Source organism: Dreissena polymorpha, chromosome 1, assembly GCF_020536995.1.
Source record: "Dreissena polymorpha isolate Duluth1 chromosome 1, UMN_Dpol_1.0, whole genome shotgun sequence".
NCBI lineage: Eukaryota > Metazoa > Mollusca > Bivalvia > Myida > Dreissenidae > Dreissena > Dreissena polymorpha.
The window spans coordinates 36,782,361-36,807,339 of NC_068355.1; the positions used below are offsets into that span (position 1 = coordinate 36,782,361).

The 24,979-nt window shown below is 34.4% G+C and overlaps 2 protein-coding genes across 3 annotated transcripts in view; one reads left to right on the plus strand and one right to left on the minus strand.

Moving 5' to 3' along the window:
- The window catches only part of LOC127877074 (PX domain-containing protein kinase-like protein), a 46,354-nt gene that overhangs the window by 16,423 nt on the left and 4,952 nt on the right, over positions 1 to 24,979 (plus strand). The window contains exons 8-14 of one of the 2 annotated variants that reach the window (XM_052422708.1): positions 1,893 to 2,017; positions 10,068 to 10,185; positions 12,131 to 12,209; positions 12,942 to 13,068; positions 14,437 to 14,520; positions 16,861 to 17,005; positions 19,119 to 19,166. In XM_052422708.1, coding sequence (XP_052278668.1) covers positions 1,893 to 2,017; positions 10,068 to 10,185; positions 12,131 to 12,209; positions 12,942 to 13,068; positions 14,437 to 14,520; positions 16,861 to 17,005; positions 19,119 to 19,135 — 695 coding nt within the window. In that variant the 3' untranslated portion in view covers positions 19,136 to 19,166. The remainder of the gene's footprint in view (positions 1 to 1,892; positions 2,018 to 10,067; positions 10,186 to 12,130; positions 12,210 to 12,941; positions 13,069 to 14,436; positions 14,521 to 16,860; positions 17,006 to 19,118; positions 19,167 to 24,979) is intronic. The other variant, XM_052422700.1, reaches the window with a different exon arrangement.
- Positions 3,724 to 9,579, minus strand: LOC127877087 (uncharacterized). Its single transcript, XM_052422720.1, has 4 exons — positions 9,252 to 9,579; positions 6,616 to 6,740; positions 5,988 to 6,113; positions 3,724 to 5,510 (listed from the first exon to the last, which is right to left on the minus strand). The coding sequence occupies exons 1-4, from the start codon at positions 9,295 to 9,297 to the stop codon at positions 5,493 to 5,495; spliced, it is 315 nt and encodes a 104-aa protein (XP_052278680.1). The 5' UTR covers positions 9,298 to 9,579; the 3' UTR covers positions 3,724 to 5,492.

Below are 24,979 nucleotides of genomic sequence, written 5' to 3' on the forward strand. Positions count from 1 at the left end.
TACATTTTTTTACATGTTGAATAAAAAATAATTAATCAGACAGTCAGTTTATTTCAAGACATACATTGAGTGATATCAGATATTGTAACCTTCAATAATTGTTTAATATTGTGTTAAAACCTGTTGATGGATTCATGTAGGCAACAATTAGGATTGGCAGGTCATTATTACGTTATTAGCGACATATACAGTGTATAGGAACAAGAAGAAGACAACAATAACATGAAGACAACAACTCGTAGTATATATGAATCAGTGAAATATTTATTTATCTTGTATATTAACAGTACAAATCTGTGCTGTCTACAACTGCAAGTGCATCTAATAATTATAAACATGTTATTTATGATTGTTTATGTGCTGATAAGCACTGATTTGTAACTTTGATGGGATGGATATATAAAAGCCACACACACCTCAGAGGGACAAAGCAGTGTTTATAACGCTTTTAGATTTTTCCATGATTTTGTATTAATCAACCATGTTTTAATGACATTAAAATTCTTCTTTAGTCAATGGGTTTGATGAGTGGGTTTCCCGTCAATGACTTAGTTCTGTGTGTATAAAATCAGCAACTATTTTTCTATAATTAAGAAGATGATCTATTTATAGGTAAATAAACAATTACATAGAGTTCTGATTTGAAAATATGGTAGAAATAAGTTTTTTATCCCACTTTTAAAGCAAATTCGGTTGATTAAAGCCCCGTTGATTAAATATCATCTATAATCAACAGCAGGAAATGACGTCAATATTTTGATGAAATGACGTCATAAATCCAGCAAAATTATCCAGTCAAACTAATTTTGTTTAAACAAAAAGGTTTACAAAATAAAAAGTGGGATAAATAGAATAATAGATTAGTGTTGATTATAGATCAGGTTTATCATGCTCGGCACGAAAACGAAAAAGCACTTGCCAAGGCTCGTGCTTTTTGTTTTCTAAGCCTCGACTTACAGAAGGAGTCACTCTGTTTGTCCAATCAGTTTATTGCATATATAGGATCTAGCACGAGTTTTCATATTATACCATATTTTATTATTCAGGAATTTAAAAGGCTCACTTACTAATGAATCCTGGACGAGTTTATTAAAATATTGTATGAAAGACAAAGAGTGTCAGATCTTTTCTATCACATGCTTTTAAATGAGCAAATTAAATAAATATTTACTCAAACATAATGATAAATCCTGAATGTTGTTTACATTTCGTGACGTCATTTGAGGTTGCAACGTCATTTCAGCAAAATAACAAAATGCGATTGGTCAATCGAACGAAAATAAGCCAATTAAAACGCTTAAAAAGTATATAGCACATGTTAAAGATAAAAAATATTCGTAATGGTTATATTACATGGGAAACAAGGTATGGCATGTGATAAAATGCCATGAGCTTGCTGATCAAACTTTTGACCTCTACGTTTCTCAAACAAATGAAACTTGAATTATTTCACCATTATGAAGTGTTGATGTGCAAGACACTTTTGTGCTCTGTGATCCAGAAGCATACATTGTTTTGAGTTTGTTTAGCAAACCTCTTCTAAATTGCTAAAACCATTGAATGGCATCTTTAAATATATCACCACCATGAAAGTGTACCCATGGTACATCTTGAAGGCACAATTGTCACTTGCAGTGATCAACATGATTTTATGTGAATTGAATTGTGAATTATGCTTCTACATGTATGCCTGTGACAAAGTGGATTTGGAATAATCTTTGTGACAATGTGTATGTCAAAGCTCTAGTTAACTATTTTGTACACTGATTTTAAACTTATTTGGTCCATCAGTTTTATATTTTCAATAGGGAAACAATGATATACTGTCCATGCTGTTGCATCAGAAAGAGAGAAGTACAAACTTTGAACTTCATATGAGGTATCTGTTTTAGGTAATTTACATACTGGCAACCTGGTTGTGATAGGAGGACAAATTCAGGTCCTGGAATTGGAGAGTTGGTTACTAGGGTTACCTGGTTACCACAGGCAACACATTCTACAGTTCAAGAAAATTCAGGTGCGGTGGTAGTTGACTGATGCAGTATTGTTTTTTCAAACGTTGAATTAATGTATATAGAAAAATGTATTTAACTGGAGCATTGTAAACCTGTGTTTAATCTAACACAACTCTTAATCCTGGAAAAATAATGTATAGTTCGATTAGAAATGACTGTCTTCAATTCCATAATTTAAAAACTCTATAAATGGAATACAAGTGTTGGTCCCTTGTTCTATGCAATGTTGAAACTTACCATGCATAATTCTAAAGAGGCTATCCACACCTCTTTGTGAAAACTGACTGATAGAGGCAAATGGTTTACACCTTGTAATAACTGCAAACAGATTACGGTAAGGGATGTCTTGGCAAAACGTCACTTGTCAACCTGTCAATTAGAAACATGATATAAGCCTACTTAAAAAAAGTGGATGTTTTGTAAGTTTTTATAATGTATTATTTTTAATATCAGCATGCATTTTAAAACATAGAATAATAGTGACAATCTATCATTTGTATTTATAGACGGAATAGATAGAATACACAATGATGAGTGAACATTTTAAGTATTTATATCGCCCTCTTATAAGTATTCTGGTAAAACATTTCAATGGGAATTTCAAACTTCACAATATGTTCACCTCAATAACTTAAGACCTTCTGTAAGTCAATAATTTCTATCATCATACCTGTTTTACAATAGGTTACTTGTACACGGTGCTTGCCATTGTGATGATTCCAGAGTCAGTAACCAACAAAAATTTGCCCTGAAAATGTTAAAGTTCACCTGCCGCGGTTTTAAAAACCCGTAAAACACCTTTATTTATCGAATTTAGTGCATATCTAAACTATTTCGCTCCTCACTTCATTTCAAATACGGTGTTATAAGCGAAAACGAATAGAACAAAGTCGCGATTTTTCACACATTCCGATGTTCTCGCCATTTTCATTCAAACCGGAAGTGACGTAACAGGCACTCAATAACGACTCAATTACGAGCCGGCATAATAAATGGCTTCGGATGTATTATATCTTGCAACTTTAGATAAAAAATGTTGAAAAATGGAAGATGATAGCGATTACGATGAGTTTTCCGTTCAACCGTATATGTTTGAGCCAGAATTTAGTGACAGTCAATCAGATTTTTCTGATTCTGACTCGGACAGCGAGGAAAATTTTGCCGATGCCCAAGACGACCATCGTGTTGGGAATACGGATTGGTAAATATATAATTTTGTTACATGCAGGTGTCGGCAAAAATAAAAAAATTCTTTGATTGTTATTCTACAGTACAAGCTTGTTGAATATGACTAGGTTGTATGGTCTAATTATTATAATTAGAACGGATACTTGAACCTGTTCTGATTAGGAAGGAATGTCTGTATTGCAATTCGACGTATTTCTTTTATTTTCAGGTGTGCATGTTCATGTTGCACACCATATCGTGTGCAGATTGAGTGCAAATGCTGCACAGAATACCCAGAGCTGATGGAAAGGATGGACGAGGCAGGGGTAAAGTGCATAACTGAGCACACTGGCTTCAAAGCTAACTGTCTACATCAAGATGTCATTGATGTTTCGTTTTATGAGTTCCTTGATGTAAATGGTCCCATCGGTGATGAAGAACCAATACATGAGTAAGTTGTCATTAATTATTAAAAATGTTTATGAAACCAGGACAGATTGTTTGTAAAGAAAATACACTGTAGACATTAAATAACACAATGTTTTGTGTGAACTTGTCATTTGTATTTCATACTGTAAATATGTTTTGATACAAATAATAAAACAAGCAAATTCGTTGAATTGATATCCCCCGCCTATATACTTCTGGACACAAAAGTGCTTTATTTGACACTAAAAAAGCATTTTTTTGAAGATACAAAGGGCCATAACTCTGTTATTATCAGATGGTGTACAATGCCATTTGGCGTGCATTAACCTATTATCAATATATGTACTCATACCAAGTTTCAATGAAATCCGCAAAAGCACTTCCAAGATATGGCTCCGGACACAAAAGTGCCGGACAGACGGGCAGCCGGACGGACAGCCGGACAACGCCAAACAATATCCCTCCGCCTCTGGCGGGGGATATATACTCGTACCAAGTTTCAAGGAAATCTGCCAAAGCACTTCCAAGATATGGCTCCGGACACAAAAGTGCATACAGTAAAAAGCATTTTTTCAAGATACAAAGAGCCATAACTCTGTTTTTAACAGATGGTATACAATGCCATTTGGCGTGCATCATCCTCTAATGCATATATATACTCAACCAAGTTTCAATGAAATCCACCAAAGCACTTCCAAGATATGGCTCCGGAAACAAAAGTGCCTAAAGTAAAAAGCATTTTTTCAAGATACAAAGGGCCATAACTCTGTTTTTAACAGATGGTGTACAATGCCATTTGGCGTGCATCATCCTCTTATGCATATATATACTCATACCAAGTTTCAATGAAATCCGCCAAAGCACTTCCAAGATATGGCTCCGGACACAAAAGTGCCGGCCGGACGGACAACGCCAAAACAATATCCCTCCGCCTCTGGCGGTGGATAAATAACATAAAAAAGACAACAATTTTAATCAACATTAAAATACGCGAGTATACAAGATGACTGGGTTATCTAATTGTAAAATGAAGTATCAATTTGCTATACAATGATTTTTGGTTACTTACAAATGCCAGTTCATTATTATTTTTCAACATTTGAAATAAAAATATAAATACAAGCTGTTTAATTTTTTAAAAAGTACACTATAATAACAACCTGCTACAACATGATGTGAAGTTGCTTACAAAATCTGATTTCTGACATATTTTCAGTAAAATATTATTATATAATATTATATTCAAGCTGAATAAGTTTGTTAAACTGTAAACTTAAGTAAGAATCTGCCACAGCATGGCTTGTGTAATTGTCAAGTTGAAAAGTACCTTTGTTTTACTAAACATACTAATATTTATCATAATGGTATCCTTATACATTTATAACTTCAGAGTATACAGATTCATTGCATATAGAAGACTGGCTCGTTGGATTTGGCACCGTCTGAGCAAGAAGGACCGACGACCTCTTCCGTCATGCACTGTGGCAGCCAGAGATTTCCGTCCGACTCATACATTGGATTTTGCTTCGCCAGGGATGGAAACTAACGTTTTACAGTTAGTTGCCCACATGGACAACCATCTATAGTTTTTTGGTTTCCCATCGTAAGCCTCAACGCGCCCAGTACTATGTACATGTAGTGTCATGTGTAACCAATACTTTCTTTAAAAGTAATAGATAACTATACAACAAAACGGGCAACCACTAATTTCCATCCCTGTTCGCTAATTAAATCGCGAACGATGGTTCTGCACAGCCTCTGACTTCAGGATTCTGTTTGCAGATGAAGACAGGGGTGGCGGTGAAAACAGAATGTTGCCAGAGGCAGCACTTGCATTGGCATCGCTCTTGTACTCCTCTTTCATCCTAAGCAGCTCTGCCATTAGTTCATCAACATAGTCTGAAAGTTATATTAAAATAAATTATAATTATTGATAAATTGTTCCTTCTTATAAGAGAATAATAAACAATGAATGTTTTTTGTATTGTTGTCTTCAACCATGTATTACAGAAATCTATTGCTTTAAGAAACCAAACATTTTGATAAAAGATTGCATGTAAACTCATGTATTTATTTTGATATTTTAGATAATTTCACTATCTGTTCAGAAAAAGAGACTTGTATCAAGATTATTCTAAAAACTCAACAAGTTCAACATGCAAATACATTTAATGTTGTTTTACATTGAGAATAATCACCAGATTTTAGAATTATAATTTCTAAATTTTGTTTCAACATATTGGACAAGTTCAGGTGATTTCTTTAAGCTGTAATGTATTTTTTTTATGTGCAAAAACAAAATTCTTCAACAAGATAATTCAATATTGCTATCTGTGGTTATTATTTATACAATAAAATTCATTATGAATACATTACCATAAGTGCAATTCTCTTTAACTGCTTTAACCACATGGTGTCCAGCCTTGTACTTAGGATAGGAGAGTCCTTTCCCTGTGGTTTGACAGTGAATCCCTTATGTTCTGTTGGCCGAAATACAACCATCTGAAATGATTAACATTTTGCATTTTTCATAAAAACACAATGCTCCCTGCTGCGCCACTTTGAAGCATATATTTGACATTTGACCTTGAAGGATAGCCTTGACCTTGACCTTTCACCACTCAAATTGTGCAGCTCCGTAAGATACACATGCATGCCAATTATCAAGTTGCTATCTTCAATATTGCTAAAGTTATGACCAATTTTAAAGTTTTCGGACGGACTAACAGACTGACAGACTGACGAACTGATGGACAGTTCAAAAACTATATGCAACCCTTTGGGAGCATAAAAAAATAGAAAGTTTAGCCATGTATAGAAACAGAAAATAAAGAATAAAAACTATATCACAAGAATAGAGGATTTTTTTTCAAGCCAATGTAAATATGTAACTCCTATCACATAAAAAACAGGCTGTTTGGAAATAATTAAACACACTTATTAATAATTGACATTGTTTGGAGATTGTTAAACAAACTAATTATTAATTGACATTATTACGAACCTCAGATGTCTGTGATGACTGCGAATACACATTATCAAAATGTGATTCAGGATAACTGATCCGAACAGGCGACTGTTCACAAGACATTTCTTCACAGACTCTTCCACACATGATGAATATGGGTCCTACAAATAATTTTCATGTTACTTTTTATAAATTCAAACAGAATAATGACAGAATGACACAAATGTTTATATCACTTAATATAAGCCAAACTATGCTTTTGAACTTTGAAATAATATGAGTCGCACTCTGAGAAACTGGGCATAATGCAGGTGCGTAAAGTGTTGTCCCAGATTAGCCTGTGCAGTCCGCACAGACTAATCAGGGATGACACTTTCCGCTGGAATGGTATTTTTTGTTTAAAGGAAGTCCCTTCTTTCTGAAAATCTTGTTAAGTCGGAAAGTGTTGTCCCTAATTAGCCTGTGCGGACTGCTAATATGGGACGACAGTCACACTTTACGCACAGGCATTATGCCTAGTTTTCTCAGAACGCGACAGATATATTGCAATCATTAGCCTTTGAGTGGTAGTGGGGATAGTCTGATCAGTTTCCTTTTTGGATTTTGAAATTGAAGGGTGCTAATTCTTAAAAGAGCTCTTCAGTGCACAAAGCCATATTATCTCATTTGCATATTTTTAATATAAAAGCATGTGTTTCATTATAATTACTAAGTAAATATTTCTAATAACATGATTGTTAATTGAAAACACAATTTCTATTATAAATAAAACTAGTTTCAGTTTGAACATTTATATTAATTTATTGATAAAAACAACTTCCTTTATAATCATATGATAAAATCCAAACAAGAGCATGGTGTAGGGCATAGTGAGACCTTGGGTGGACTTGGAACTGCACCCCTTGGTTAGCTAAGCTAGGGCACTGGTCTGATAGTAATACATTTTATGATTGTTTGTTGATTTAATTGGGCTAGGAATAATCTTTTATCTTGAAACCATACTGTGTTCTACCATAATCTTGTGATATATCCAAAGATAAGGCGCTATTCAACAACCAAATAGCCATAAACTCCATGACACAGTTCTGTATGGATTAATATACAACACTGGTAACTGGTGTCAATTTGACTGGTAACCATGGACATTCGTGAAACTTAAGAAACTAAGAAAGCAATCATGTGCTTTGTTATATTTAATTGAATCTAGAGAATATTATTTCAGAGAAATGCCAAGCTGTTCATTGTTTAAGAAATAATAAATTGTACAAATAATTACAGTCCATGCACAAAACCCTTCTCAATTTACATTTTTATCTGAATAATTCAATACAGCATGCTAAATGGTGTTAGTAAATACTATTAATATTTTTATTAATACTATTCAAATTTACTTTTACAATGTCTTTTAATCATCTGTGTAATAGACAGTACTTTTTTTATTTTGTTCAATAAATCAGTATAAGAAAGTTTACATAATTATTGTTTTACCAGCACTTGGATTCTCTCATAATTTTTTTATCTTATGGAAATGTAATTGAAATAAGCCCAATATTATTTTTATACTTTGAATATTGTTGGTGAGTTAGCTAGTCTTATTTATTTATCAAATGGAATGTTTTTGTCAGTTTTAAAGCTGTTCCACTGATTAACCTATTTTTCCTTATTAATAAGAGAAGTGTTTTAATTAATTGTTTGTCACTAAGCCATTAATTCATACATGCATACAAATATAAGAAAATTTTGAAAAATATATATTAAAAGGTAAAATAATTAGGCATATCCATACTGGGCATAAGGCTGTACATGATCGAACCCATGTGTGCCCCAGCATAGCTTATAAACTGACTAGACTTTTAACTCTTTCAGTGCGGGAACCGAATTTTGAAGGCCTGCGCAAACAGTTTGGATCCAGATGAGACGCCACAGAACGTGGCGTCTCATCAGGATCCAAACTGTTTGCTGTTTTGATAGTATTCTTTGAAAAAAAATCGAAGAAAATGCTAATTTTAGAAATTTAGCAGACAACATTTTAGCAGACGACAAAATTCCCAGCATGCAAAGGGTTAAAGTGTGGATGAAATTGGAATTATCATATAAGCAGCATTTTCCAGCTACTTGGTACAGAAAGATTTCCATTTTTTGCGGATGTGTTCTGAGTGGAAGGCTCATTATCCAGAAAAACCTAATCCATCCTGTATGTTGACCATCAACAGCTCTGACATTACTCAACAATATACAGGAAATGGCCTTGAGCTCAGGTCACCTAGCTGAGAAGGACACATATCAACCACTGCGCTTATAAGACCACCTTTATGTTATTGATTTAATATAATTTATTTAAATATAATGCATGGTTAATATTGTGAAGAAATACTTATAAGTTGTTTGCGGATTCAAATGTTTGACAAAACAATGTGTGAGAATACTATAGTCTAGAGGTCAAACAATATTTCTACAGTACAGCTTCCTCTCCTTTGTATTAGCCTGACCAGTATTTGAAATAAACATCAGAGACTATTGTGCATTATTTTCTAAACAGATGTCAACGCATTTTTTAATACAAATGTCTTGAAATCATTTGTAATAATATGCTGACTAATCGGACTAACATTATTTAGCACTGTGAATATCAAAATAAACAAGCATAGATTAGTCATTAGAAACATAATTACCGGTTCCTTTTAGAATAGGCTCCTGGAATTTACTGCCTTTATCCATTTCTTACAAGTAACATCATCCTTCGCAAAGCGGAAAAAAACCTTCTTTCCCTTTTCCTCACGTTCTTTGCACCCGAAAGCAACACACTGAACCATATCGAATAACGATTGTCATGCAAAAAATACAGAGAAAGCACACGATTTCAATAAAACTTGTGTTAAAGAATTGTATTATGCTAACATGATAGATCTATTGAGTGTCAAATTTGACATTAAGCGCGATTTGTTCACGCTTCGATTCGTAATAACAATGGACGTGTATCCGAGTCATGCGCGTTGAGTGCCTGTGACGTCACAACCAAAGTAGGTGGCGGAAATACCCGGGCGGTTTACGGAAAACAAAAACATCGTTTTTTAGTATCGCAATATTGTTTGCCATAGCTCTTGATGATTCCACTCGTTTTAGAATATACATATCTATAAAAATGCATTTTTCGTTATAAAATCGACAGTTCACCTTTAACATTGAACTGCAAAAAAATGTGCCCACCTTTAAAATTCTGATACAGTATTAGCAGTATTGATTTTGGAACTTACCTTAGTCTAATCTGCTTATTGTTTCTTTATTTGTTTTGATATCTGATATAATTATTTTAGCAATAACCCCAAAGATGTTGATTGTGGTTTGCAGACAGTGGTTTTCAGCTTTACCCTTCAAGTTTATTTGCAAACATCATTTTGTTTGATATATGTATTCTAATCATTTTTCTTTATTTTGTCTTGTTAAAATGTCTATTTGTCTGTTAAAACTGACAGTATATTTCCTTTCAGACCACAGAGCAGATGGATGTGTATTGTTTCGGCCACGTCCTGTATGAAATGACATTTGGCAGTGAACTAATGGCTGACAGCTGTAATGACTTTCCCCCACAATGCCCTGCTCAACTACGTAAGGGCAACTACCTTATTTAAACCCTTAACCACTCAGATACGCACTTTGATGTGTTTGTGATCTTTGAAAATAGATTTTAATTAAAGAACTTTCTTTCTAATTTAAGTTTTAAAGGCTTTTTTTAGTTACTTGCAGGCTATTCTGGTTTTAGGTTGATTACATATTCATGTAGCCATTTGTTATTTACTTCTAAGTAGGAAAGGATTCACTGTGTTTCTTAATGAAATTACAGTGCCAAAATATTTTGGGTTACCAAAATTATTGTTGAAAATCTGTCTAAAAGCATAGCAACACCACAAAAATGATTAACATGGTAAATTCTTTATATGTTTGTAAACATTGCTTTATTTGATCAGATTGTTTTCTTAAATGAAGGTGGCAGTTGTCAAGGACATCTTTGTGTATATCATTTCCATGACTAAACTTGCTAAAATTTGGCTAGCTATCTAAGAAGGTAGAGCGCTGGACTACAAATCAGAGAATTCCATGTTCTATCCCTGGCCTGGCCACATAAGTTATGCTGACAGAGGTCATCCTTTCTTTTGCTGTTCTACCCCAACCTATGATTCAACTTGGGCAGTTGTCAGTAACTTACATAGGGATGTGCCCTTGAACCCAGTTATCTCAAGAAAAGTGTGAGGTGGTAAACTGACCGCCATGCTAATAATGTTTTTCCCAGGAGGGCTAAGGGGCATGGCGCAGTACATTAAAAAAAAGGGCATTTTAACACACAGTCAAAAAATGGCAAATTTTCCATGAGAATGTGGTTTTGAGAGGAACATTTTATCATATAAGAAGCAGTTGTTCTATATATTAATATAAACAAGCACACTTAAGTGAAATTAATTTCACTTACTTGAATTAATATTAGTATGTTTACTTAACTATTAGAGTAAGCTAGTACCACTGGTACTAACTACCACATAGGTATGATAGTAAGTTGTATAATCTCCTTTTTGATGGTGTTATTTCATAAATGTCCGTAGGTGATAACTTTCTTCACAAATTACTGAGATATACAACTTTTTTGATGAAGTTTCTTGAAGTATGACCCATGGAGATAACTTTTCTGATGGTGTTACTTCAAGTATGACTTAAGGAGATAACTTTTTTGATTAAGTTTCTTCAAATATGACTTTAAAAGATAACCTTTCAGATGGAGTTTCTTCACAAAATCCTGAAGGAGATAATCTTTCTGATAGTGTTACTTCACAAATTATTTTGGTGGTGTTATTTCACAAATGACTGTTCTGAAATGTTACTTCACAAATTATTCTGGTGGTGTTATTTCACAAATGACTGTAGGCGAATACTATTTTGATGGTGTTATTTCACAAAAAATTTAGGAAATATATTCTGATGGTGTTCTTTTACAGCTGACTCAATATTTTAACCCTTTGCATGCTGGGCAATTTGTCTTCTGCTAAAATGTCGTCTGCTGAATTTCAAAAATTAGCATTTTCTTCGATTTTTTTCAAAGAATACTATCAGAATTGCAAACAGTTTGCATCAGGATCCAAACTGTTTGCAAAGGCCTTCAAAATTCGGTTCCCGCACTGAAAGGGTTAACTAATGGTATTCCGCCACAAACAGCTTATGTATATATCTTAAATAGGAATGGAAATAAGGAAATTCACATTTCCTTTTTTGTGCTATCCTGGGTATTTAAGTACTTGCCCTGGTACACTATGATAGTATTTAATATGTGTTGCAACAATTATTTTTTTCTAAATGATATAACAAGAAGCAATATTTATGTATTTTTTTACTAAATGATAGCTTTCTAATTGCTTTTAAGCTCCTGTCTTTTAGCTGATCTGTGATATTTGTATTTCGAGTTATGCAGTAATTTTTAATTATGTTATGTACCATGCCATATGTATTTTATATACTGAAATAAATCTATCTATCTAAGTAATGGTGTTACCTTTGTAACTTACAGGGTCAGTGCTGGAATCTATACTGACAACAGAAGCATGCAAAAACGGTCTCCCCTCTGTGCAGAATCTTCTAACTCATCCGTATGTATCTTCACAGCTTGTTATAAGGTTTTAAACAGTCTCTGTTTAAATGTCTGTTTTTGTTCATTCAAACAACTTCTCTTTCTGGTTTTTGGCAGATTTTCACAAAACTTAAACTTACATCTTTTGGAAAACTTATTTCAAAGTTGCAGAAATTCGTTTTTGTCCTCTGTATATGGCAGCACACCAAAAGTAGATAGACATTTTTGTTAAGTGAATGGTACATCAGAAGCCAACTTTCACCCCCTCCCTTAATTTAATGACAAAAAGAAAGAACCAGGATTTTATCATTTTAAAAGTTTACCTAGAAATTAATTTACTTGTGAGTGTATGATTATTTCAGTTTTCATCCATGTGGTTACAAGACATTATGTAGCTGAAATAAGAAGGATGCTCCTTAAGTTTTAAAACATTGCTGCAATTTTAAGGATGGCATGTCATCGATTTTATTGATATTCCATCTTTAAAAATTTCCCGCTCAAATACGCATGGTGACCTGTTTGCAATCCTCAGAAAATCTAATAAAATGAAAGACCATTCACAATAATTTCAAGTTTTACAGGCTTAATTTTCAGTCCTAAGATGCTGATGAGCAGCAAACAGCAAAAAACCTGAACAGACTGTGAGTATATAACTCGCAGGCTGTTCTGGTTTTAGTCTAATTGCATATAGATATTTTCACTTTGGAGGGAAAGGGTTAAAAAGCACCACAAAGTGTAGTTACTGCTGCAGGCTGTTTGCTGACGTCAGTCTGACCACCCAGGAGAAGCCGTACCTGAAGATCCCCAGTAAGCTGAAGGAGCCACTGCGGAAGGCCAAGGAGGAGTTTGAGGCCAGGCTCAGGGAGGAACAGAAGAGGGTAGGATCATTAGGATGGAGATATTTTTTTTATTTAACTGTGTACAAGGTCAATGTTGCTAAAAACATATAAATGAATTGGTTTGAATAACTATAGTTTGGATTGAGGAATTTTAGTATTATTTTGTGTGAAGGTATGTACATGCAGACCTAGCTGTGTAAAGGTATACACATGCAAACCTAGCTGGGGTGAAGGTATGTACATGCAGACCTAGCTGGGTGAAGGTATGTACATGCAGACCTAGCTGTGTAAAGGTATGTACATGCAGACCTAGCTGGGGTGAAGGTATGTACATGCAGACCTAGCTGCGTGAAGGTATGTACATGCAGACCTAGCTGTGTAAAGGTATATACATGCAGACCTAGCTGGGGTGAAGGTATGTACATGCAGACCTAGCTGGGATTGCCAGGTATGTACATGCAGACCTAGCTGGGATTGCCTTGTGAAGGTATGTACATGCAGACCTAGCTGTGTGAAGGTTTGTACATGCAGACCTAGCTGGGGTGAAGGTATGTACATGCAGACCTAGCTGTGTGAAGGTTTGTACATGCAGACCTAGGTGGGGTGAAGGTATGTACATGCAGACCTAGTTGTGTGAAGGTATGTACATGCAGACCTAGCTGTGTGAAGGTATGTACATGCAGACCTAGCTGGGTGAAGGTATGTACATGCAGACCTAGCTGTGTGAAGGTATGTACATGCAGACCTAGCTGTGTGAAGGTATGTACATGCAGACCTAGCTGGGTGAAGGTATGTACATGCAGACCTAGCTGTGTGAAGGTATGTACATGCAGACCTAGCTGGGTGAAGGTATGTACATGCAGACCTAGCTGTGTGAAGGTATATACATGCAGACCTAGCTGGGTGAAGGTATGTACATGCAGACCTAGCTGGGGTTGCCTTTGGGGCCAGTCAGGTCAATGTCACTGTTACTAAAACTTAAAAAAATGTTTTTAACTTGACTTTACTTTGATGTTTCATGCTTAAATTTGGTGTTTTACAAGCATATATGCAGAAAAAGCTGTACATTATATTATCAAAGTGCAAGACTCTTGTTCAGGGCATGAGCTTTTGTGTCAAGTAAGACATGTTATTTCTGTGGAAGAGCTCTGGAATGATTCAACAATTTAAATATCATTTTTAGACAGCTTTCTTAACAATTTATAGTTCACACATTGTGACAAGCCAATCTGGTCTGCTGAAATGTCATTTATATATTTCTTATTTTTGGATACCCATGCATACAATCAATCGCCTTGGGGATTATCCACCAGTTTCATTGATATTTGGTAGTTCAATAATGATGTGTTGGGTTTGTGCCTGTTGAAGCCCTTAACAGAAATAATGTAGACTCTCTGTTGATTTCAGATTTACAAGAAAGAAAAGGTCTCAAAAGCAAAGGAGTATCACATGTCAGAAGATGTGAAGAAAGAACGAAGAAAATCAAAAAAGGTATTGTTGACTCTTGGCCAGCACTGTATCACAAATTGCTTTACTTATTTATGAAATATTCAACAACATCTAGTTGAAATATATGTTACAGAAGCCACTGTATTGCATTATATTTTTTGACATATCAAATTGTTCATTTATTATCTAATTCCCAAACCACATTTTTCATATATCATACATTTTTGTATAGCATTTTGACTCATCATTGTTTTCACTGATAATTTTTTTTTTTTGCATAGAGGTAGCAATTATGACTCAATCCTGAAGAAACTTGGTCAGAATATTAATCTGGAGTTTATCTAGTCCAAGTTTGAATCAAGTTTGACCAAGTTGGGGACAGAAACCCATTATCAACATGTCAATAGACAACTGTTATGCAAACAAGACACGTCACTGTCACCAAAGACAAATGTTCAAAGCAAACAATTGATTTTGTGTTTGGGTAGTTATACAACCTTGAAAACATTACATGAGGATGCAAATTTAGCCTTGTACTAGTAGCTAGCTGATGAAGATTGTATTTGTGTTACACAAATAATTAATTGTTTTAGAGTATCATATTATCATGCGAAATATTTTGTGCACATTATCTCTGAAGAATGTTAAGTTTCGTTAATAAGTTTGCATGATGTGATTTACAAGAAAAATGTTATGTATGATGTCAAACTAGAGCATCGTTTTAATGCATATCAAAAAGAAAACAGAACCAGATCTTGAAAAAAAAAATCTACACAAGTGTATATGTGTCATCCATATTTTGAGCTTAACAAATTCATAACAGGCATTCACAATCAATTTTATTAACAAACATGGTGGTCACTTTTGTTAGAGCCATTGTTGAAAAATTGTTTGTAGGGATAACCCAAACGACGGGACCAATTGCCCCATCTTTTGTGTAAGGTATTGATTTTTGAAGAAGTTCATAGTCATGTGTTAACACTCATGATCCTTCCTTTTGGCAACACACTTTTTTTTATAGATTGCTGTTCTGCAACTAGCTGTTAAAGACAAGTTTTTTCTCTTAAAATTGAATTGCTTCAAAAATGTTAAGGGCTGGTCTAAAATGAATGGGTTCATTTATACACAGAATTTTTGTGTAATCATCAAGATATTAATGTTGATAAAATTAAGAAAAAAAAATTCACTGACCTACCTTTGCTTTTTTTAGGCTCATGCCATCCCAAACCAACTGTTCTTTAAAGATGGCAGAGGTTTATTATATTGTTTGCTGTTCATCGACTTTTAAATATAATAAATTTAAAGTATTGATTTTGATACTAGGGTCCAAAAAGCGTGAGTATATTGCAGTCCAGTTTTTTACACTACTTGTAAAACCCCATTCCAATTCACTGAAATATGTTATATGCTGCACCACCCAACCCCACTCAACTGTTTTTCATTTAAAAATAGTTTCCTCATCAATTGGCCATTAAATAGTTTTAAGAACTTTTGATTTTTTAAATAAAACCCCATGGGGTTATTAGAATTGTTTAATAGCACAGCACCTTAACAACAAATAGTAACTTATTGGACAATTTACAAGAAATGATGATTATGCAACAAAAATTTGTGCATAATAGCCATGTATATTTTGTTTAAGATTATGCACCTTTACTCCTTATATTGTTAACACAATTTGATTTGTTCCTCGTAGAGTTGCTGTCATTGTTTTGTCCTAAAACCCGAGTTCTGGTCTTATATCCTTCTTTAAGCAAAAAAGATTGGATTTTGCATGCAATGGTGTATCTGATATACACTTAAAGAAGCAAATTGAATGTTTTTCCTCTTTATTAAAGAAGTGTTTTATACTTTTTTGCTCATTACCTCTTTTCAAGCACATATTTATCTGGCAACTATGCTCTTTTTTTTTTAAATATTATCATGAAGAAAAAATGTTTACTTTTTTCTATACACATCTCATGTGAGATTTGAAGTCATGACTTTGAAAAACTTGAGTGAGCATTATAGAGCAGCAAAGTAAGGCCACATTAAACTGATGAGATGTTTTTCAGATTTGCTGCACCTTAAAATGCGTGAAATTAAATCATTTGTCTTTGCTCCCTTATGGTCAATATTGCCACACATGAGATTAAAAAAAGCAGAGTTTTTTTTTCAATTCATTTTAGTTAAGCCTACATATTTGGCACCACATAATGGCTATGTTTTTTAAATTTGCTAATTGTACAAAATGGCAGCATTTAATAAACTGAAAAGAGTTTGGCAGAAATGCACATGTTGTGGGGCCTAATTTTGCGCACAACTGATCACTTTGATGTAGCCTGATGTTGTAAGGAGTGTGCATGCATCTAGTGGTTCTTCATGATATGTCATCCATCACAGAAAGCACTGGAGAGTGAGAGAGCAGCAGCTGCAGCCATCGGCAACAACAGCCAGGGGGCATCAGCACCAGCACCCCCCCTGGGTGCCCCACCCCCACCACCCCCTCCCAGCAACCTTGGGGCCCCACGGGCGCCACCTCCACCAGGTAACATTTGATCCAAATCATTATTATATGAATCCCATTCTGGGAAAACTGGGCTTAATGCTGGTCTTAGTATGCAGTCCACACAGGCTAATCAGGGACGACACTTTCCTCTTGATGGTATTTTTTTGTTTAATGGGAGTCTCTGGAGCCAGTTTAGTCAGAAAGTGTCATCCCTGATAAGCCTGTATGGGGTACACTGGTTAATCTGGGACAACACAGCATAAAGCCCAGTTTTCCTAGAAAGAGGCTTTTTTTATTTGATTTTTTTTTCACATGTTCATAGGTATACTGAACAATTATATTATCTATACGTATACTGAACAATTATATTATCTATGTGTTTGGGCCCATACATCATGGCACAGCTTTATTTGGCACAGATATTGATCTTTTTGTCCACAGATGTTCAACAAACCTCAGCATTATGTGCCCTTTCCTCTTTGCATGTACCCACAGACAAATTTCGTTCACATATATACATGTATATCCGTATGATTATAAATACATCGATTATTGTATGCAGACACCCATAAGACTGTACACCAATTAGAGTGATACAAACAAACTACAATTAATTGTTTAACATATTGGCCAACATGAATGAAACTAATCTGCTACAACTGAGCATGGATTATGATTGTCAACTAAAATAATGTGACACTAACCTTCTACATAAGTGGTCAGTTACCTGTAGTTTTGGTGTCTGTATGTTAAGGATCTGATCCTTCAAGTCTTCAAAAAGATTTAAGTCACGGGGCTTCCCCTGGCCAAAAAAAATTCTGTAGCCAACATTTTCGCCAAATAGATTTTTTTGTAGCCAAATTTTAGAAACTGTAGCGAGAGTTTAAGCCAAGCATTTTGGACTGCCTGTTGCAAGTCTAGAAGAAGACAAGGGACTTATATTTGCTTTTATACGTTTCTGCATGTATACTATTAGTAATTGTGTTTTAATAAGTCATTGCTTAGTTAGAGTCAAAGTCTGTAAATCACATTATTTTAGTGTTCTTGTTGCTTAAACAAATAAGTGATGATGTTTGAAAAACTACTGCTTATTGAAGACTTGAGAAGTAATAATGGTGCTTGCTGCAAGAGAGCATAAGACAAATGAGAAGTCTGTGTTGTGTGATTTGCAATAATACTACTACTAATAATAATCTATTTTGTGCACTGTTTGATGCATTAGACTCAGCCATAGAGCCATAGACATAATCAGTAGCCTGCTTTCAAAACCCAGTTCAGAAGAGTCAGAAAACGTTCTCAAACAATGTGTGAACATTCAAGTTGATGTCTTGAGCTGTTTGGGAAATACAGTTTATTAAAGTGTTGCATTGGAAGTGCCCTTGAGTGAAGAGAATACTGTGTGACATGTAAAAAATGAACCTCGCTCTGTGATAAAGGGGGTTTAATGCATGTGCATGTGCTCAAAGTGTCATCCTAGATTAGCCTGTGCAGAGTCCTAGATTAGCCTGTGCAGAGTCTAATCAGGGCGACACTCTCTGCTTTTATGATATTTTAAGTTCAAAGAAAGTATCTTCTTAGCAAAAATCCAGTAAAGGCGGTTTGTGTCGTCCTTGATTAGCTTGTGCGGACTGCACAGTCTTATCTTGGATGACACTTAACGCACATGAATTAAACCTTTTTTTCACAGCCAGGCTTAAATTCAGTTTATCGTGCAAGGCTTTTTAATGAATGAGAACCCAAGTGCTTCCTAGCAATTAAAAGGCTTCGATCCTGCTTAGCATGAAAAACTTCTTCTTTATCTGATACTCACCTTATATTGTTTTTTTTCTTTTATGCCATGCCATTGTGTCATGTAAACGGCACAAATTATGTCACAAATGCAAAATAAATTGTTGGTGTCCTGATTAAGCTCTGTTGTTGTTTTTAATAAACATCTTTATAGTGTTTACATATAAATGACAAAATACTGATGAAATAAACATGTTAAAAAAATAATAATATGAAGCTGAAGTCAATAATATGAAAGTTTAAAACCTGAAATCTAAAATTAATACCGTTTGAATAGTGACTGTTGGAAATGCAGCGGAATTTTATTTTATGGATTGTATACTACGGTGTTTGTATGCAATATAATTGTGCTCTGTTACTTCAGATGGTGTGGAATCCTAGACATGTTTGTCCCCCTATTAGCTGCGTTTAGGTAATCACACCTGAATAACCAATACGCCCTCACTTATAAATGTTGTTTGTTTTTATCTAGTAATTACTTTATGGGTGCCTTGGGGGCTTAGTGAACAGCATGTGCATGTAGGCAACATATTCTTTCTGATAGTCGCTCTATACTTATCTTAAACTAATGTCACTCATAGCTGGTGTTTTGATGTATGTGCCATGCCATTTGATGTGAATGATGTCTTGTATAAGTATCTGCCTGTATTCTCTAACATGTAACTTTTACAGTAACTTAGAAGTCTTTCTAGTCTCAGTAACTCCTCTCTCTTATTTAAAAGTTATCATATGATTTTTATCTGCTTGTCGTGTGTTCAGAATCATCAGCAAATTTTCTTACTAAACTCTACCGTTTTAATTGAAAGTGTCTAGAACTACACATTATAATCATATTTCAAGGAGTTTGTTCCCAGAATTTTGTGATTCTAAGACATGTCTCAATAAATTTCTGAACAAAATAATTTGTAAAATATCGGAACTAATTTTTAAAGCTTTAAAACAAAAAATCCTGTCCTTTGTAAAAAAACGCAATGAAAATTTCCTGTGGGGAAGTTCTTCACTTAACGATGTGAAATTTTGCATTTATTGTTCCTCTGGTTATTCAGCTCTGCATTGGCAATTTTTAGTATTCTAAGTTACAAATTTCTTTAATAATGCCCTTTATTCTACTTTTAATTTGTGTAGCATTATTGTTGCCAATGACAACGTTTTATGCCGGTGGTTATTTGTGACTACTGTGACTTGGTCTATTTAAAGCATGTTTAACGCAATAACATGTTTGATACAAGTCAATATTTTTCATATAAAGTGTATTACTTTTAGCATATTCCAATATCAGAAATGTTTTTTTCTAAATTTAAGATTCGATGCAATTTTTGTTTTAAATCAGTGACAAGTTTGGGAATCGTCAATTCTCAAGTCTTTGATTTTGTGGCTTTAAACATTTTGACAAACACTTATACACTTACAAAAAATATTTTCCTCTGTAAATCTTAGATTGAGTATGAAAGGTCAAGAATTTACTATATTTTAAAACAAATTGTCATGCATTTTCTGGACCTTTTGATTGTCAAAGCCTTAATGGTGAGCTGAAAAAGTGCTTTCTGATGTTCAAATCAATTAAAACTTTCCTCACAAATGTTTTCTCATGGTTATTTACTAACTGTTCTGTGTTTTGTTTGCTTGACTAACATTAATATTTAGCTGGAATGTTTTCGATGAAAACCCATGGCATTGTCATAGCCAGCTTGCCTGCGTCGTGCTAAAACCTTATTATTGGCTCTAAAATCAAAGTGCTTCCACCTACAACTTGAAACTTCATATGTATCCGCACGTTGATGAGTTCTACACGCCACACCCGTTTTTGGGTCACTAGGTCAAAGGTCAAGGTCACTGTGACCTCTAATATAAAAAAAAACCTTCTGACAAGCTTTCATTTATTCAAAACTGCACCCACAGCCAAGCGATGGCACTCGCTATGCGGTGCTCTTGTTCTATTGTTGTGTAACCACGTTTTAAACTGCATGCTGATTACTTCTAACAGTTTTAACAGTCATTATATATACATTACATTTTTATGGCTTTGTGTGCAACACCTTGGTTATCAAAATCAAAAGTGTACCAGTTATGCTGGGCAGACTGATATTGCAATGAGGTATGGATGTATGAACTAGTGTATTTACCTGTGTTAAAAATACATTAATATGAGCATTTTGTTTTGCTGTAATTTGGTATTAACACAGAAAAATAATATATATTGTAGAAAACTAAACTTTGATAGAAAAAAATACTGATTTTGTTTTTAATAGTTTGTATAAACCATGTAAATAAATGCACAAATTCCGTGTCATCTCATTTTATGAATGACCTCACAGTAAGTGGGCGATTATAGGAATGACATTTGTCAGTTTGTCCGTAACACTTGAGTGTGCACTTTTTAAATTTTTTAACTTATGACAGATTTTCATAAAATTTGCTTCAAATGTTAAGGGATTTGAGATGATATGCAGAAGGAATGAATTGGTCTTGCCAATTCAACTTCCTTTTTTTATGCCCTCCTGTTTATTGTTTTGCTGGATGTCTGTCTGTCTGATTAGCTTGATACATTCCATGTGCATTGAAATTGGACATTTTATGGCCCCTATCGAAATTGGGGTCACTATAGGTCAAAGGTCAATGTCACTAGTTATAATACTATAATATTCTCAACCCATTTACTATAATGATTTAACAGAAGTGCATAAATCTGTGGCAATTAAAAACTTATTTAAGTGGCTAAGTCAAACTAATATGATAAGATTCACTTTAATGGTCAGTTTTGTTGCACAAAATCCTGTGTCAATGCTGTGTTTGGGGGAGGCATCTGTCTCTTACTGTGGGGCTCTTGTTATACTTTGAGATCAAAAGTGTGAGCCCCAATTTTCATGTCTACTCTATATCTCATATATACTTTAAAGGATTTTAACAAACACAAAATTGGCTTAAATGTTAAAGGCATAGAGACAATGTGCAGATAGAATGTGTCTGTCATGCTGTTTCCAGTTCAAGGGCATACCTAAAGGTAAAAATTACAGACTTTATTTTTTATGTCTGCTCCCTCTTTTCTATACAGAATAAAGGGTTTTCATGAAACTTGCCTATATACTAGTAGTTGACGTCAATAAGGCGAAGTTCTGAAGGCACGACTCAGACAGGCCTGCTCAAGGTCAAGGTCAAAATACAAGGTCAAAAGTTAGAGCTCCCATTTCTTATTTTCCCTGTGAAGGATTTTCAACACACTCTGCCACGATGTTAATACATGTAATATTGAGACAATTGACAGAAGGCATGAATCAGTCATGCCAGTTCAAGGAAAGGTCAGGCCTCATGGCCAAATGTTTGAGCCATTATTTTGTGTGAGTGCTGGAAATTATGATCTTAACCCATTGAAGGATTTTTAAACTTGGCAACAAAGGTACTGTGATGAAGATGATGTGGAGAAGGTATGAGTCAGAAAAACTGAATAAAGGTTAAGGTCACACTCAAAGGTTATTAGTGTGTCCTTGATTATTTTTGCAATATCTTCATATCTCTTTAACCCATTTAATGATTGTCATGAAAAGGAAATATCATTCAGATGAAGTAATAGTCAATAACACTAACTCAAAAACAAGGTCACCACCTAAAGTTAAAAAAAATCTGGCGATGGTTGAAGCAGTCTCTTGGAATCTCTTATCTCACGGGTTGTGTTTTGAGAAAACTGGGCATAATGCACAAGTGCATAAAGTGTCATCCCAGATTAGCCTTTGCAATCTGCACAGGCTAATCAGGGACGACACTTTCTGCTTTTATGACATTTTATGTTTAAATGAAGTCTCTTCTTAGCAAAAATCAAATTTAAGCGGAAAGTGTCACACTTTACGCACATGCTTTAAACCCTATTTTCACAGAACAAGACCCTTATATTTTGTTTAAAACATTAAAAAAGACTGCAACACTGCTTTTACTTCCATACAGGATCGTAATTTCTTCAAGGAACTCTATTTTGGGAAACACCTAAAAGCTTGTATACTGTTGATATATTAGTGAATTTAAATCTTTGTAAGCAAATCAATTGTTTAATAAATATTGAGAGAAAAAATGTTGAACACCATGTCCTTCTCTTCAGAGACAACTCATCAATATTGTCCATTTATGCAGAACGCAATAACCTTGGTTAAACTTTTGCAATAACTTTTACAATACTAAATATAGCAACTTGATTTTTGGCATGCATGTGTATCTCGTTAAGCTGCACATTTTGAGTAGTGAAAGGTCAAGGTGAAGATCATCTTTCAAGGTCAAAGGTCAAATATTTGGCTTCCAAAACTTTAACCTTGGTTAAACTTTTGCAAAAACTTGTGCAATATTGAAGATAGCAACTTGATATTTGGCATGCATGTGTATCTCATGGAGCTGCACATTTTGAGAGGTGAAAGGTCAAGGTAATCATTCAAGGTCAAAGGTCAAATATAAGGCTTCACAGCGGCGCAATTAGGGGCATTGTGTTTCTGACATACACATCTCTTGTTTCTAAGATTTTTATAGATAACATAAGGGCCCATTGTTTAGTCCTGTAATAATTTTAACTAAAACTTCTTTTGTTTGTTGATGTTGTTTAAAATTGGTGTGGTTTAGTGCTTTTGACATTACAGCTATTGCATATGTGTAGCTGCTATGATTTAATATAGTTCTGCTTAAAGTTTACTAAAATACTGAATCAGACATTGGATTGCTTAGCATATTGTCCTGTTTTAAGCTCACCTAAGCATGCTCATGGTGAGCCTTTGTGAGCGCCTTTTATCAGTCGTCTGTCGTACATCTTCAGGCCATCAACTGATTCCTATATTTTCCTTTATTTTGGAGAATTTTCCTATATTTTTCAAAACCTCCTATATTTCCTATATTTTCCTATATTCTTGACATTTTTCCTATATATTGTTCTGAAAAAAATTCCTCTTTTAAAATAAATACTTTTAAGAAGTAATACTGCTTTTAGATATTTTAATTTACAGTTTAAAAAGCAGTCCCTCCTCTTCCAAAGCATCACCATCTTGCAGGAGTGCTGTTGTACACCATTGTGATATCTATATGGACACCTTTGATGAACAAAAAAAATCATTTCAAAGGTGAGAACAAATCCTACCAATAGTTGTAACAGGTCTTTCCCCAGGGATGCCCTGCTGAGGAGATATTTAATGCTCTTCCTGATCTTAGATGGAATTTAGCATATCTACAGGGTTCCAATTCTTTTGAATATTGAATATTATTTTAGGGCATTGGAAGTCTTGTAGAATAATTTAGATTATTGAGATGTTTAATTGTCATTTTGTCATGTAAACCATAGCATCTTATTCTTGCTTTTATCCCCACACTTTCTACAATTATGTGGTTATCTCCATCGTCTGTCCATCCTGGCCACTATCTCTTACACTATTAGCACTAGAACCTTGAAATGTACACACATGGTAGCTATGAGCACATGTGCAACAGTGCATTATTTGGAATTTTGATCTGACCTCTGGGTCAAAAGTTATGGGGGTTGGGGTGGGGCGAGGTCAGAGATTTTCACTCATTTTACTAACAACATGCGGCATGGGGATATGCGTCAGCCTCTGCCGCGCCATTTCTAGTTAACCCTTTCCCACTCCGATGCAAAGTAAAAATGTTTTTTGCAAACAGCTTAAAACCAGAATAGCCTGTGAGTAACTTGCAGTCAGTTCAGGTTTTATGCTGTTTGCTGCTCATCCGTATCTAAGGTTGGAAATGAAACCTTAAAAACTTAATTCTAGTAAGAAAGGTCTTAAATGAAATATAACTTTTTAGGGACTACCAATGCGTGAAAATAGGTATCTTTGTGGTAAAGGGTTAAGATATGCATCTACCATTGTGTGTCTGATACCAATGAGATTAGATTGTTTTACAAGTGGTATTAATAACACAGTGCAATTTTGTTCAATTAAATATGTTGATGTTCAATTTCAAATATTTTTATATGCAGAAGCTGCCAGAGCAATCTTATATTCTGTATGTAAATTTTATCATATAGGATGTTTTAGTGTTTTTTTCATGTCCTTAAAATGTTTGATGGAAGAGTGTATAGAAATTTTAATGTGCATAAAATACAGAATTTATATTATATACCATGATGTGATACTACATGTATGTGATTCATGTTTTCGGTTTCAATAATTTCATTATCAATGTGATGTTGCACTCTATGTAATGTCAATAGGTTGTACAACTATGTTTAATAATGTTTTGTGT

Excerpts from the sequence above, each read along its gene's own strand:
- LOC127877087 (XM_052422720.1), bottom strand. The coding sequence starts at position 9,297 with ATGGATAAAGGCAGTAAATTCCAGGAGCCTATTCTAAAAGGAACCG. Across the intron at positions 6,741-9,251 it reads GCCTATTCTAAAAGGAACCG|GACCCATATTCATCATGTGT; the intron begins GTAATTATGTTT and ends AATTATTTGTAG. Across the intron at positions 6,114-6,615 it reads AGTCATCACAGACATCTGAG|ATGGTTGTATTTCGGCCAAC; the intron begins GTTCGTAATAAT and ends TAATCATTTCAG.